Source organism: Crinia signifera, chromosome 2 (assembly GCF_055691185.1).
Source record: "Crinia signifera chromosome 2, ASM5569118v1, whole genome shotgun sequence".
NCBI lineage: Eukaryota > Metazoa > Chordata > Amphibia > Anura > Myobatrachidae > Crinia > Crinia signifera.
In genome coordinates, this window is record NC_139218.1 from 149,761,506 (window position 1) to 149,777,095 (window position 15,590).

The 15,590-nt window shown below is 46.0% G+C and overlaps 1 protein-coding gene across 1 annotated transcript in view; it reads right to left on the reverse strand.

Annotated features, from left to right (window-relative positions):
- Positions 1 to 10,177, reverse strand: part of UQCC2 (ubiquinol-cytochrome c reductase complex assembly factor 2) — a 30,499-nt gene extending 20,322 nt beyond the window's left edge. The window contains exon 1 of the mRNA XM_083173103.1: positions 9,915 to 10,177. Within this exon, the coding sequence (XP_083029229.1) occupies positions 9,915 to 10,052 (138 nt within the window). The 5' untranslated portion in view covers positions 10,053 to 10,177. The remainder of the gene's footprint in view (positions 1 to 9,914) is intronic.
- Positions 10,178 to 15,590: the final 5,413 nt, after the last annotated feature.

Consider the following 15,590-nt stretch of genomic DNA (forward strand, 5'->3'; position numbering starts at 1 on the left):
GGGTTGGCGGCACTCGCAGGTTTTAGAAAAAGAAGACACAACACCAGTTGTATGCGGTCTTAACGTTTCAATTCACTATTGGAATTTTCATCATGAAAATTCCAATAGTGAATTAAAACGTTAAGACCGCATACAACTGGTGTTGTGTCTTCTTTTTCTAAAACCTGCGAGTGCCGCCAACCCCTCATCCTGCATATCTATAGATATATATATATCAGGGTTGCCGACTTTTAAATGCTCCTCTCCGGGAGAAGCCCGGAGAGGAGACTTTCCTTACCCGATCGGGGGCGGGGCTTGAGTGTGATGTCATTAAGCCCCGCCACCATTACGGGGAAATAGGAGAAATTACTGATCTCCATGGAGGGGGCGGGGCTAAAAATGACACGATTGTGCCATTTTAGCTCCGCCCCCTCCTCTGAGACCCGCGGATTGCAGCATTTACATGCCGCGATTCGGGGGGCTGAGGGGGGTCCCCCAGATTCCGGGTGGGTTGCCCCCCCTTCTGGGGGGCCGGGAATTCCGGGAGGGTCGGCAACCCTGATATATATATATATATATATATATATATATATATATATATATATATATATAGCTTGCCAGAGTGATTTATGTTATAAACAAATACATATGGAAAACCCCACACATATTTGACATGCGATGGTTGGTTTTTTAATGCTATCATTTATTCTAATGTAAAGAGATTTATAGCATGAAGATATAGATTAAGAAACAACACCCTAGTGACTAAGCAACTGTTGGTAAGATTGCATACAGTACCTCAATGCAAGCTTCAAGTGATTAGTGTTTACAAGTAAAATATTGCCTAACACGCACAAAAAACAAAAAAGTCCCAGAATGAATAAATATTTCATAAAATATACACTTACCAAATGCATGTGCTATTTACTTCATCTCTGCAGATGTGTTGGTTCATCAAAAACATGTTTTAGCTTAAAGTTACACTGACCTTTAGTCCACTGCTGAGTATCTCAACACTTACAGAAGTCATTTACAGAACATTAATGGAAGGCGCAGACAAAAAAAATGCTAGACCATAACAGCTCATATTAATATATAAGGAGAAATAGCTAGTGTCCATTTAGAAAAATAATTCAAACCACAACAACAAAAATACAATAGATACAAGAAGAAAAACAATCACTGTATTTAATTAGTATGGTTCTATAAAGTTTAGTAAGCAATTCTAACTCTGTAACTTAACAAGCATACCTACAGTCGCATATACCCCTTTAATTGAAATAATATTTTGTTTCCCTTAATTCTGTAGTGCCTAGAGAATTACAGTCCATAAATACTGGGACATTGACACAATTCTCATATTTTGGACTCTATACACCACCACAATGGATTTTAAATAAACCAAGATGTGCTTTAACTGCAGAATTTCAGCTTTAATTTGAGGGAATTTACATCCAAATCAGGTAAATGTTGTAGGAATTGCAACGGTAGGAAATCCCACTTTTTTTGGAGCCATTAATTCATACAAGTGTCAATAGGAATGAGCTCCATTATGTGCTACACGCATGGGTCCTCAAACTGCGGTCCTCCAGATGTTGTGAAACTACAAATCCCAGCATGCCTTGCCACAGTTTTGCTATAAGGGAGTTTTAACACTGTGGTGAGGCATGCTGGGATTTGTAGTTTTTAGTTAAACAAGTGGACACAAGCAAAAGGTCAACATGAGTTTTTGGAGGATTTTTCAACTTCTACATAATTTACCATCCAAGTGGACTCCAGTTGGAGTTGCTCAAATCCTGTAGATTGTAGACAGTACTCTAATACGGGGTCCACGTGCTCGGGTGTTGGCATTGCTGACCTAATGAATGTCAACCTAGACATTGTCTGTGAGCTATACCTCAGCCCTACAAAGCCTGCACTGATCAGACCAATCCCTGCAGAGCTTTGCATCTGCCGCATATTGACATTGGATTCAAAATTCTATTAGACAGCAGAGGCTATTGTAAAAGGAGCAATTTAACAGGTAAAGCCATCAGAAGTCAATAGATATTCTAAATGCTTAGAAAATCCATGCTGTAGACACTCCAAACCTGATTATGTGCAGCCATTTCGTTGACAAATCAAACAGCATTCTTAAAAAAAAATTACCCCCTCACACTAAATCTTTCTTGCATTCCTGTTTCCTTAATCAGAAATATCACTAGAACATTCCTATGTCTTACACATGATGCCACCACAACTGTCAGGGGTTGATACAATTACTTGCAAATGGCATAAATTGTACTTGCCAGCACAGCACCTTGCTCCCCCCACAACCTGAACTCGCACCAGGTTTATATTTTATGCATGCAGTCCTAAACAAAAAGCCGCAACAAGGCCAATCTTCCACTCTTGCTGCTCCTCATCCAGGACAGAACAGTGCAAATCCTTACACTGGCTAAACATGTTCTTCACAATCTAATACACATTACTTACCCTCTACTACAAAGCCCTCAACATTCATGCATTTCCAATACCCTACATTATATTCTCTTAGACTTTCCTTTTTCCTCAATGTAAAAACATGTTTTGGGGGGAGCTAAGTGGAAAAATTAGTGGCTTAAGAAATTTACTTTTATACATTCATAAAATTGACTTACCGCAATAGCCAAGACAAAACCTCTATATATGGATATTTTTGGGGGATTTGTTATTCCTTCAGTAGGATTGCATCTGATATAATCTGCCAGGCAGCTTATTTACGCCAAAATCAGTTACTAGGACACAAGGACATGCACTTAGACAGAAGGATAGCAGGTTTTGTACACTTGGAAAGGTTTTATTACAGTACAGGTAGTAAAATTATGGAACTCTCTTCCAGATGAGGTGCTGTCAGTAGATACATTTTCTACATTTAAATTAAGGTTAGACAATTATTGATTGGATAAAAACATTCAGGGATATAACTGGTAATCAAAGGTTGATGGATGGAAGTATTTTTTTTACATAAACTACTATGTAACTTAGGGCTAAATTTACTAAAGCAGCTAAAAATTAAGAGAGGTGATTTTGCCCATAGCAACCAATTGGATAATGTCTATCATTTCTCTATTGCATCCTAGAAAATGATAGAGAGAATCTGATTGAAAGCGGTGGGCAACATCACCTATTTTCATTTTTAGAAGCATTAATAAATGTACCTCTTAAAGTAGCAGCAACAGTGGGCATAATTCAAATGTGAAAGCAAATGTCATTGCCACTCCATTTTTGTATGCAGAAGCTGTATAAAACTATGCAAATGCTGCAGGAGGTGTCTTCTGTACAAATACGCCCACTGCCAGCTTCTCTGACCTGCTGTCTGCAACTGAAGACACAGCTTAGATCACCAGCTGTAGTTCCAGAGGAATGGAAAACAGCCAATGTCATCCTACTGCACAAAAGTGGAAGCAAGGTAGAAGCAGTGCAACAAAGTAGACTCATTGGGAGGTGTAAAAGTCAGATGTCAGTTTGGTTGCGTAGGGGAAAGGAATTAGTAGCAGAAAAAAAGAAGTAATATTGCCACTGTATAGGCCACTGGTACAGCCTCATTTAAAATACTGTGCCCAGCCCTGGAGGCCATATCTCCAGAAGGATATAAGTACATTAGAGAGCATACATAGTAGGGCAACTAAAAATAGAGCATGGTTTAAATCACATAACCCAGAAAGATTAAAAGATCTTATAATGTATAGTTTGGAGCAGAGAAGGGAAGGGGGGAACATGATAAAGACTTTTGGTACTTGTGAGTTATCTGGGCGTCCGATTTTGGTACTAGATCGCATGCGATATCGCATGCGATATCGCATGCGATATCGCATGCGATTTGCGATTTGCATGCGATTTAGCATGCGATTTGCATAAGATTTGCTATTCATTTCATTACCCCACTATCCCCAAAATGTGTCTATCAATGTGAACCCGAAGCGTGGCGAGCGCAGCGAGCCCGCGAGGGGCAGCGGTACGCGTCCTCCGACCTTTTCATGCCCTACTATCCACTAGGGCGTGGAGTGAGAATAGAATAGTGTGGCGAGCGCAGCGAGCCACCGAGCCCGAAGCGTGGCGAGCGCAGCGAGCCCCGCGAGGGGACGCGGACACCTACACAGGTATCCGCGTGCCCTTGCGGGCTTCACAGGTGTCCGCGTGCGCTCGCCACGCTTCGGGCTCGGTGGCTCGCTGCGCTCGCCACACTATTCTATTCTCACTCCACGCCCTAGTGGATAGTAGGGCATGAAAAGGTCGGAGGACGCGTACCGCCGCCCCTCGCGGGCTCGCTGCGCTCGCCACGCTTCGGGTTCACGTTGATAGACACACTTTGGGGATAGTGGGGTAATGAAATGAATAGCAAATCTTATGCAAATCGCATGCGATATCGCATGCGATATCGCATGCAAATCGTAAGTACCCAAAATCGGACGCCCAGATAACTCACAAGTACCAGACTTTTAAATATATCAAGGGTTAATAATGTACAAAAAGTAAAGATTCAAAGAAAAATAAGTATTAGAACTCGTGGACAGAAGCTAAAACTAAAGGGAGGTAGGTTGAGGGGGAAATGTAAAATTACTTTACAAAAAAAGTAGTGGACACGTGGAATATCCTCCTGTCAGTGGTTTATCTGCCTTCAAATTCTATGTTTCTATCTGACATATTATGACCGTCATTTGCAGCACTAAACACTGAATCTACTGTGTGTAAACTGACAAGGTCAATGAACCTGCACCAGAAATGCAGATGCTGACTTGCCAGGATTCCCCATTTTCTGCAATGCTCCCCACCGCCCCCTTGATACACCTCCAAACTGTCAATGAAGGCTGCAACTAACAGGGTACTGCAACCACAACAATGCAGATGTATCAGGGCACATGCACACTGCACCTCTGACACATGCAAAGTCCCCAAAACATTGAACAAAAGAGTCTACCACTGAATCAGCTTCACGGTCCCTCAATTTTTGGTTATTTTATTGAGCATGTGATTACTCATTATGGTAGCAGATATTCCTAACTGCATACTCTGGTGTCCATTCTGTGAATTATTATACACTATCTAGAGGGCCCTATTATTACAACTTATTTACAATGAGCCTATTCTGATGATCTATATTTGGAGCAGAATATAAAACAAACTATGATTGTGATCATTGCAGATCAGAACTGGCATATCCCATTCATGGCAGGAATTTAATTCCCCCACAAAGCTTCTGTCAAGCCTATTGCTCCTGCAGGGATAGCTCTCCATTCTGCATCCTCTGGCAAGCATCGAGCAAGCTATGAGACTACTACAGTAGCAATGGCTGGAATATGGTTACTGCAGGAGCTGGGAGAGGGCTGTGTTCCAGCAATCCAACGCCAGGTTCCAAGCATCAAAGCTTTGTAAGTGTGCATTTTATGGTTGTTGCTGATCATTTTACATACTAGGTGGTAAATGTACCAAATTTAATATTTGGTTGAGAGTGAAATCTCGGGTGAGTTTCACAATATTTCAAACATGGAGATTTACCAAGGGCAAACTCAGGAGTGAAATCCCAAATCAAACTGAAAAAAATCAAATCAAGATCCATTACACCATTGGCCAAATTAGCAAGTACTTGTATCTACAAACTCAGGAATTAACCAAGAATTGTGATTTTAATCAAGTGGGTAATGGGGCATACACACAGGGAGATTTGAGCAAGAGATGTAGCAATTTAGTGTGGGAGATTTTTAACAGCCTAGATTACCCATACATACTGAGATTTGCACAATGCATTTGTGCTGAGCGATTTAGTATTGGAGATGTATGTTAAGCAAAAAAAAAAAAAAATATGTGTGGGTGTTCCAGGAGTGAGGGTGACGTAGATCGCTTCTTAAAATATGGGCGACTTGCAGTCTCTTGCTAAGCAATCTGGCTAGATATATACTGCATGCTTGAATGATATAGACCGGCGATAACAATATGCATCCCCATCACTATGGAGCATTTAGCCATATTGCTTACAAATTAGGCAGGAACCTCCCATGTGTATGGCCCATTACACTCAGGAGATAACTCACTTTTCATACACTCTGCATGTTTGATGAAGTACTGCACAGATCAGGGAGATCCGTGCAGTGAAAAGTTGTTGAAAAGGGTATATAATAAAAAACTTGGTGGGGTCCCCTGGTGTCTATACCATAATCATAACCAGTCCTCAGCTCTTTGAGACAGTCCCAGTTCTAGAAATAAAGAGGAAAACAATGTGTGAGGTCTGCCCTGTATTTAAAAAAACTTGTGCAGTTCTTTTTTCCTGCCTGGGGTGTCGCTCTCTGCTGTGGAGCTGCAGGCACAGATCTGTTTTGCATGTCAGACCATACAGACCACACTGTGCTAGAAGCGCCACAGCTGAGAGCAACACCCCTGGCAGGGAAGAGAAACTGCATGTTTTTTTGAAAGATGCAGGGTGCTAGAATGGGTGCCGGACGGGATCCCGACAGTCATTACCCTGACGTCGGGATCCCAACAGTCAAAACCCCGACACTCAGGGTCCCAACGGCCACCGGCTGTTTTCCCTCGTGGGGTCCATAGAGGGAGAATAGAATAGGTGGCGAGTGTAGCAAGCCACCATGCCCGCAGTGTGGCACCCGCAGCGAGCCCACAAGGGGCTTTGTTGCGCTCACCATGCTGTCTGAGTCCGGCCAGTCGGGATCCCGACGTCAGGCTAATGACTGTTGGGATCCCGTCTGTAGGGACCATATACCACACCCGCTAGAATGAAAAGTATTAGTCTGCCATGGAATGGTTAAAAGTAAAAATTACTGTAGGTACTCACATTATATACATCTCAACACAAATAAAAGGAGCGAGAGCTGGCAAGCAGTTAATATGTCTATTTGAATTCTTTACTCTCTATTCCATATATAAACAAATATACATTGATTATATATTTATATACACAGTCACAAGGCTGTTGCGTATCCGCCTTTTACTGACGTGGCCGTTGCCTAGATACCATAGAAGCTGTGTGTCTACGTTCTCCGTCGTCTTGGGGAAGCAGCTCGCGTAAGACCAGCTTGGAAACTGCTGGAAAAAAGTGCATAAACAAAGACCAGCAGTTTAAAAGCTGGTCTTACGCAAGCTGCTTCCCCAAGACGACGGAGAACGTAGCACAGCTTCTATGGTATCCAGGCAACGGCCACGTCAGTAAGAGGCGGAGCCACGTACCCGGGAAGCTAGGCGCCCGGTCCCGACGGTGGGGAACAGCAGCTCTACGCACATGCAGCACATATAAGGTAAGAGAGCATAACGGCTCTGTATTCTCCCTTTCTATATGCACAGCACCTTGCACTTTCAGCGCACGTCCAGAGGACGAGACTCGAGTAGTCTCGAAACGTTGGCGACCACAGTTATGTTTTGATTTACACTTCATAAAAATCTTTCAAAACCTTTATAAAGTCGTCTGAGTGCCGCCTCCTTTCCAGGGGTACCCCATCAAGGTCCCCGGATTCTGGTTATATATATATATATATATATATATATATATATATATATATATATATATATATATATATATATATATATATATATATATACACACACACACACATACATATATACACACACACACACACACACACACACACACATGGATCAAAAATAAAAATAAACATATTAACCCCTTGAGTGGTGGGTTTTGCTGGGGCAGGACAAACCTACTAGGGCAGGTTTGTCCTGCCCCAGCAAAACCCACCACAGAATCAGGAAGCCGCCGCTCCCCCCCTCCTCACCTCTGCTTCAGTGTTAGTACGCCGGAGCTCCCCTGCCGCCTGTCAGTCACCACACAGGCGGCAGGCTCTGGGATGTTTCACGGCGGCTCGGGAGGACTCGGGTGCCTGAACTCTCCCGAGTCCCCCCCGAGCAACGCCGACCATCCCCGATCCTGCCGCCTACGTCACAGTGAATGGCAGCTGGCGGCAGGGGAGCTCCAGGTACGATCGCCAGAGAGGTGGGGGTGGAGGCAACAGGAGGGGGGACCCCTAAAAGGTAGTGTGCACTTAATATAAAGTGGTATGCCCGGAAATTTTCCGGGACAGCCCGCTGCGGCAGCGCAGCTGAGCCCGAGAAATTTCCGGGCATACCACTCAAGGGGTTAACTGCTTGCATCTTTTATTTGTGTTGGTACTTTTCATCAGGGGTAAACAATTCCCTGATTTCAGGAAGCAGCAGGTAATTAATTTATAATTAAAACTTCAGCGTTAATTGCTAAGCAGAGAAATTGCATGAAGGTAACTGAAAATATGTATGGATTGTAAACACAATAGAGCTCCAGTTTGACTGACAACAACCAGCATTTGAGGGTTGAAGCATTTTCTGGGTGTGCTGGAAAAAACATGCCCAGGCATTTTTGAGGAGGGCCTGTGAAATCAGCAGTGACCACTTCGAGGCTGTCTCACACGCAGATTAGTGGAAGCTTCAGACATAACAAATGCACAGATGGCAAAAACTATTTGATGGTTCGGGAAGTGCATATGGATTTGAGAATACACAGTGGTTAGCAATGCATTTGTAATTAATCAAATGAATTGCTAAAATCTGCAGTCCGGAGCTTGTATCGTCCGGTGCGGGGGGGGGGGGGGGGGGGGGATGATTGCCTGCAGTTCACCTCCAATACACTAGGGGCCTTATTCAGATCTCATAGGTACTGCTTGCATTCGCACACAGTACCGATGTTGCGCGTCTGCGCATGTGCAGGCGGGTATCTGCGCATGTGCAGGCGTATGGTGCGTGCACCCACGGCGACCTTTCGGTTCCCATGGCGGCATGGGGGGGGGGCGGAGATAGGCGAGGGGCACCCCATTACCATATGGGAACGCCCAGCATTCCATGGGCGTTCCCATGGTAATGAGGCAGTGACACGGGTGTGGGGGGGCGGGTGTGTGCCTGCCCATATCCACGCCAGTGTGCACGCAAATGTAAGTGACTGAAAAGTCACTTTTATAGGCGTGCGCGCTAAGCATCATTTGATGGTCGGTGACCATGGAAAGATGTGGGCGGGTACCCGAGCTATGCGAATGGATGTTTATGCAAATCATCCATTCGCAGCTTTTCGGGCAAAGCCGCACTTTGACGGGGCGGCGGGGGGTGGGGTGGGGGGGGGGTGCGGTCGTTCGCCGGGCAGGGTTTGGTGGACTCGCATGGCTGCGAATAACCTGAATACCCCCCCAGATCCCTACGGGGGGGGGGGGGTTGGGTGTTCCTATCACCAGGGACATGGGGAAGGGGGAGATTACAGCCTCCCGATGTGGTCCGGACCGTCCAGTTTTTGCTACATGCCCGGACCATACAGGGAGGCTTTATTCTCCCCCATCCTTATCACTGTATACTATTGTAAAGCGCAACGGAATCTGCTGCGCTATATAAGAACCTGTAAATAAAATAAATAATAATAAAATAAAATAAATCCTCCTCTCCCAGGTGACAGGTGTCACAGGCAGCACCCCTGACAGGACACCCCCCAGACCAGACGCTACAAGCTCCAAAATGCAGAGTTTGCAGACGCTACAAGCTCCAAAATGCAGAGTTTGCTGTCCGGTGGCCTTGTCCTGGTCCTGTTTTTACCCATACCCATTTTTTTTTCTGTTTAAGTGGCAGCTTTTTCCTCACAGTCCACGACCAGGTTTCTCTTTTTATTGTGCTTTGCATACATTACATTTATCCACATTGATATATATTCGATACAGAACTTGAACCCACCTCCCCCAGAAAGGCTCTGGCAGCTGAATACATTATTGACTCTGACTTCTGCAGCAGGTGTATGATTTAACTCAGTCAGAACACACACACTATCACGTGTCCCCTGTTCAGTCCTGGCATCAAGAGCCTGCTGCTGCCCCCTAGCGGTATGTGACAGATATAGGTTACCGGTGACCCTGACACGCTGCGCATCATCAGCTACTACTCACCTGGGTGACCTCTCCTTCTCTAAAAGCGTGAGCCACCCGTTCTCTCAGGATTGCACCCAAGTCCCTGCCCCGCCTGCTCTCGTCTACCGGCCACTCTTCGCATAGTTTTAGAAAACGTCGGTATCTCAGGGCCGCCATTTGCTCCCAGGTGTCACAGTGACAGACCAGCGAATCAGCGCAAAGACGGAAGGTTACTGTCCACCAATCGTAGTATAGGAACAGTGGGCGGATCTTGTTGCTTAGCGCCGTTGGTAGTGACGATGGTAATGTTACGTATCTGTGGCTCTGCAGTGGCGGTTGGGAAGATATTTCATGCTTACATAACGCCAGCCGCAGCCCCTCAGCGATGTGACGCACCGGCCGCTGCATCGGATACTATACTAGCCTAGATGACGCCTATCTTTGTACGTTGTATATCGTGCACTAAATGCAATGCGCAGCTTTCTCCCATCACTGCTGTCTGTGTGTTGTCTGATGACATGGCTGCCAGTGCCAACTGCATGTGCAGCAGCCTGCAAGTACTCTACTCGCCTGCTTTTATCCAAAAATTGTAAATCAGTGAAATAAAGTTTTGTTTTTCAAATATCTAGTCTCATTTGATACAGTTGTCATTAGAATATATTAACCCCTTCAGTGGTGTTTTTATTCTTCTGGGGAGCGCGCCCTAAAAAAAACCACCACTACAACCGAGTAGTGCCGCTGAACTGACCGTCATTCGCTCCCCGGCAACCCGGCTGTGTGCGGCGTGATGTTACAATGTCACGCCGCACACAGCTTGGGGAGGGAGGCAGGGCCGGGCAGCTGCTGCATCTGAGTGCAGCGCTGATCTTAGCGCTCAGCTAAGAGGCGCTTCCCGGCAAGAGGGAGCGCAATCAGTGGCACTCCCGAGAATTTTCCAGGTTTGCCAGTCTGCTCACTGGAGCAAAACCCGGAAAATTCTCGGGAGTGCCACTGAAGGGGTTAAACACCAGAATATTTTAAGAGGGGGGCGCTCGTAATGCTCAGTTATAACGTGGGCCTATTGTCTAGTGTGGGGTGGCAATGACAGCTTTGGTGTTGGCGCGTGGGGCTGCGAAAAAGTCTCATGTTTTCTGGGTTTTGGACACTCCCAGAAAACAGCCGGTTACCACCCACAAGCCCCAACTTCCTGTTGGACAAATTGCGAGTGGATTGTGATTATATATTTTTACTATTTCTGTGGCTATTTTGGCTCACACATAATAATAATAATAATAATAATGATATTTATATAGCACTTTTCTCCCAATAGGACTCAAAGTGCTTCACCATTGTCTTTACAGCTCGAAATACACAACAAGCTTAACAGTAGACGTCAGTGAAATGCTTGAGTAAATAGGTACGTCTTTAGCCTATTTTTAAAGGATTCTGCAGTGGGGGCTTCTCGCACTGTGCGAGGAAGAGAGTTCCACAGAGTTGGAGCAGCAAAGTTGAAAGCTCGACCCCCAGATGAATTCAGGGAGATTCTGGGTACTGTTAGTAGTCCTTCTTCAGTGGATCGTAGTAATCGAGTAGGACAGTAAGGGATCAGCAGCTGTTGCAGGTACCTTGGGCCCTGGTCATGTAGGGCCTTGAAAGTGAGTAAGCCAATCTTGAAAACGATTCGCCATTTTACAGGTAGCCAGTGAAGGGCGTAGAGAATGGGAGTTATGTGGCAGGAGCGAGGCATATGCGGTTACGCAATAATTGAAGTTAATCAAATTTACATACAGTAATAGCGATCAACTCTGAATCAGGACCATTGTCTTGAAAAAGTTCTATGCATAGAACGGCTTGCATTGATAATTGTATCTTGCCTCTGAAACTTCACACTTATAAATAGATGATGCCAGTTCTCCATTACTGCAAACAGACCATTGTTGCCCTATTGGACATTGTTAGGAGTGCATTCGGTACTTGTGTACTAGCACGGCGCCCACGATATCGGCCGATGTTCTACAATGCCATATAATGCGATGCGATTATAAATTGTATAAGCACCCTAATGGGTGCTTACAATGCTTAAATGCACCCCCATGCCACCCCCCAAGTAAAAACGTGAACCCGAAGCGTGGCGAGCGCAGCGAGGCCGCGAGGGGTGGCGGTACACGTCCTACGACCTTTTCATACCCCCACTATCCACGTCGGCATGGAGTTGATTTAATAAAGTGTGGCGAGCGCAGCGAGCCACCGAGCCCGGAGCCTGGCGAGCGGACTCGGATACCTTCACAGGTATCCGCGTCCCCTCGCAGGCTTCACAGGTATACACGTCCGCTCGCCACGCTTTGGGCTCGCCACACTTTATAAAGTCAACTCCACGCCGACGTGGAAAGTGGGGGTATGAAAAGGTCGTAGGACGCGTACCGCCGCCCCTCGGGGGCTCACTGTGCTCGCCATGCTTCGGGTTCACGTTTATACTTGGGGGGTGGCGTGGGGGTGCATTTGAGCATTGTAAGCACCCATTAGGGTGCTTATACAATTTAATATTGTATATGGGTCAAAATCGCATGCCATGCATTGCGATGCGATAAAAAATCGGGCGACTAATTATCGTGGGCGCCATGCTAGTACACAAGTACCATGCATTCTAGTATCTCCTAGCATAAATAGACCAATCCAGGGATACTGCACCCTACATCTACGTTACCCTTACTGCTGTTAAGTCCAGTGGTACAGCCATATAAGTCCAGTGGTACAGCCATATTAGTCCAGTGGCACTGCCATATAAGCAGTGCCAGATTAAGGTCCACATGGCCTGGAGCTTAAATATATTAAGGGCCTTTTGTATGTAGTACAGTGGGTGTAATTATTACCACATATAATTTCCTCCATTGTGGTGGCATGCTACATCGCTGCATTTCAAATTCACCCTCATACTACATATCTGCACCATATTACTACATCTCACTTTGGGGCATATTTATCACAATTCACATTCACAATAGTTATGGCATATGATAAATTTAAATAAAATAACAAGTAACACACCATCGCTTATATTTACCTGCCAGTGATTGTGAGGTCTTTTTTACTGGTTCCAGGGATTGGAGCAGGAAGGGGTGCAGATTTGGTCCTGGGGATGGGAGAGACTACTCTGGATGTCTGCCTACTTACTACAGTGCATCAGTGGTGAAGAGAGCAGGGCCACGGTTGGAGAGTGGGGGCAGAGACACATGTGTGAAGTGTGCAATATCACAAGTGGGGAATGAGGCAGAGCACAAGTAGGAGGGCACAGGTGACAAGAGAGGTAAACATAGATATAGGTGGGGGGGAGAGGATAGAGATAAACGTTGAAAGGGGGCAAGCACTGGTGCGAAGGGGATAGAGACACAAGTGAAGAGGAGCAGAGTAAGGCTGAGATACAGGTGGAGAGGCTGGCAGAAGTAAAAGTGGTGAGGGGAGCACATACACAGGTGGGGGTGGAGATACAGGTGGAGTTGGGGAAGAAGCAAAAGTGAAAAAGGAGGTAGAGATGCGGATGATAAAAGAAGCAGATGCACAGGTATGAAGAGGTAGAAACAGGTCTGAAGAGGGAAAAAAACGGTACTTGTGTATTATCTGGGCGCGCATCGCATACCACTAATTAGGTATGCGATGGGATTCGATGGGACCAGATTTCCGGGCGCACAGACCCGCACTGTGCGATAAAATATTGCATCGCATGCCATTACAAATGGCATGCGATGCGATATTAAAATGTACAGGCACCCTGATGGGTGATTACTATGTTAAATGCACCCCCATTGTTAACGCCGCCCCCACTATCAACGCCCACCCGAAGAATGGCGAGCGCAGCGAGCCCGCGAGGGGCGGCGGTACGCGTCCTCTGACCTTTTCATACCCCCACTATCCACGTGGAGTTGATTTTAGATAGTGTGGCGAGCGCAACGAGCCACTGAGCCCGAAGCGTGGCGAGTGCATGCGGATTACTTCACATGTAATCCGCGTCCCCTCGCGGGGCTCGCCACGCTTCGGGCTCGGTGGCTCGCTGCGCTCGCCACACTATCTAAGATCAAGCCCATTGTGTGGGCATTACATATAGACAAATTACAACATGGGCAATGTTTTGCACACACACTAAATTTGGTGGTGCAGCATTTCATTAAAAGTGACAGGAGCGTGCAGGAGATGCTTGTCGTGGCCTGCAAAATTGTGGGACACTTTTGCCATTCTGCCACTGCCTGCCAAAGGCCTCCTGAACCTGCACTACAATCACATAAAACAAGAGGTTGTGACGTGCTGGAACTCCATCTGCTGTGGCGATACCCTGCCCTGCAAAAACGATGCGGCCGGGTTTTGGTACATTTTGTCTTAGTTCATCCCGTCCATTTAATCTTCACAAAAAAACTGGACATAAGCGGCGGCATATTTGAATATAAAATGTTATACTATCATGACATCAGTAAGCCTTTTTCAGGAAGGCATGATATTACTGAGTCTATACAGTATATTTAAGTTATTTATAGTTCTGATACTTTATACATTTTGTACATTCTTGTCCCTCACTCATATCATGAAATACGAAAATATTATTTTGAAGGTTTATATTTTATAGACTTCTTTGTTTTTTGAGCTGTCGAGGTGACTTCTCTGCTAATGCAATTCTTTTTGTTGTCTCTAACACTGCCCCCAAGGTTGTCACCTATGAGCTGTTTGGAGACAATGGAGGTTATTCTGATCGGAGCGGCCAAACGTGCGTATGTTCCCTATTAACGTACGCTCTCCGTACGCGGCCGTTGGGGTTAAGTCCACCCACAAATCAGCCGCATACGTACGGGCAGAAACAACGCCTAAGGGGAGTGGCGTACAATTGAGCGTACGCCAACGTACACGGACGGACCAGCCCTTAGACTCCGACAACTGGCGTACAACAGAGCGTACGCCACCGTTTACGGACGTCTCTCGTCCGTCTTCCCGCCGACTTCTTGCGGCTATCTGAGCGTACGCCAGCTTGTACGGACGGGTCCCTATTGTTTTCAATAGAAAACTCAGCTTATGTCACCGCTCGTGAGAGTGAGCGTACGTCCGTGCACGCTGGCATACCCTTCACATATATGGACCTGCAAATCTTGCCTTTCAACTAGAATTCTGACAATTAATTAATTATTCTAATTGTTATTCAATTATTGTTTTCTATTAACTCAATTGAAGATTGTGTGCAAAATAGTGGGCATGGGCTTAAAACATTGCTGAAACATCCTTTGTAGGTGTTAGATGTGGTTTATGTTATTGTATCCTAAATACAAAACCTATGTTTGTATTAGAGTGAACACGTTGACACATGTCGACTTGTGTAGATTGAGTGTGCTACTGTGTAAAGTCTATGAAAGCACGTAGTGAATGTGTATAACCAGGGCCGGCGCTACCCACTCAGCAGCTCCTGCAAAGCAGGGAGGCGCCATGCTGAAAAGGCGCTGTCTCCCTCCCTGCTCTGCTAAAGCTGCCTCAGCCCTCACTGTCATGCCTCCTGCATGACGCCCGCAGCGCCTGTCGGACAGCGGGCGGCAGTATGGAGAAGCTGAGCAGCTCCCTGCACCGCACACACACTGTCCTCCTCCTGCGACCTGCCCCCTCTTCCTCATGGACACTTGCGCTGAGGCATGTAGCGCTGTCTGTGAATGCCTGGATGTCATATCTGGATCCGCCCCCTACCCATTGCTCCCTGCGCATGTCAGCTGT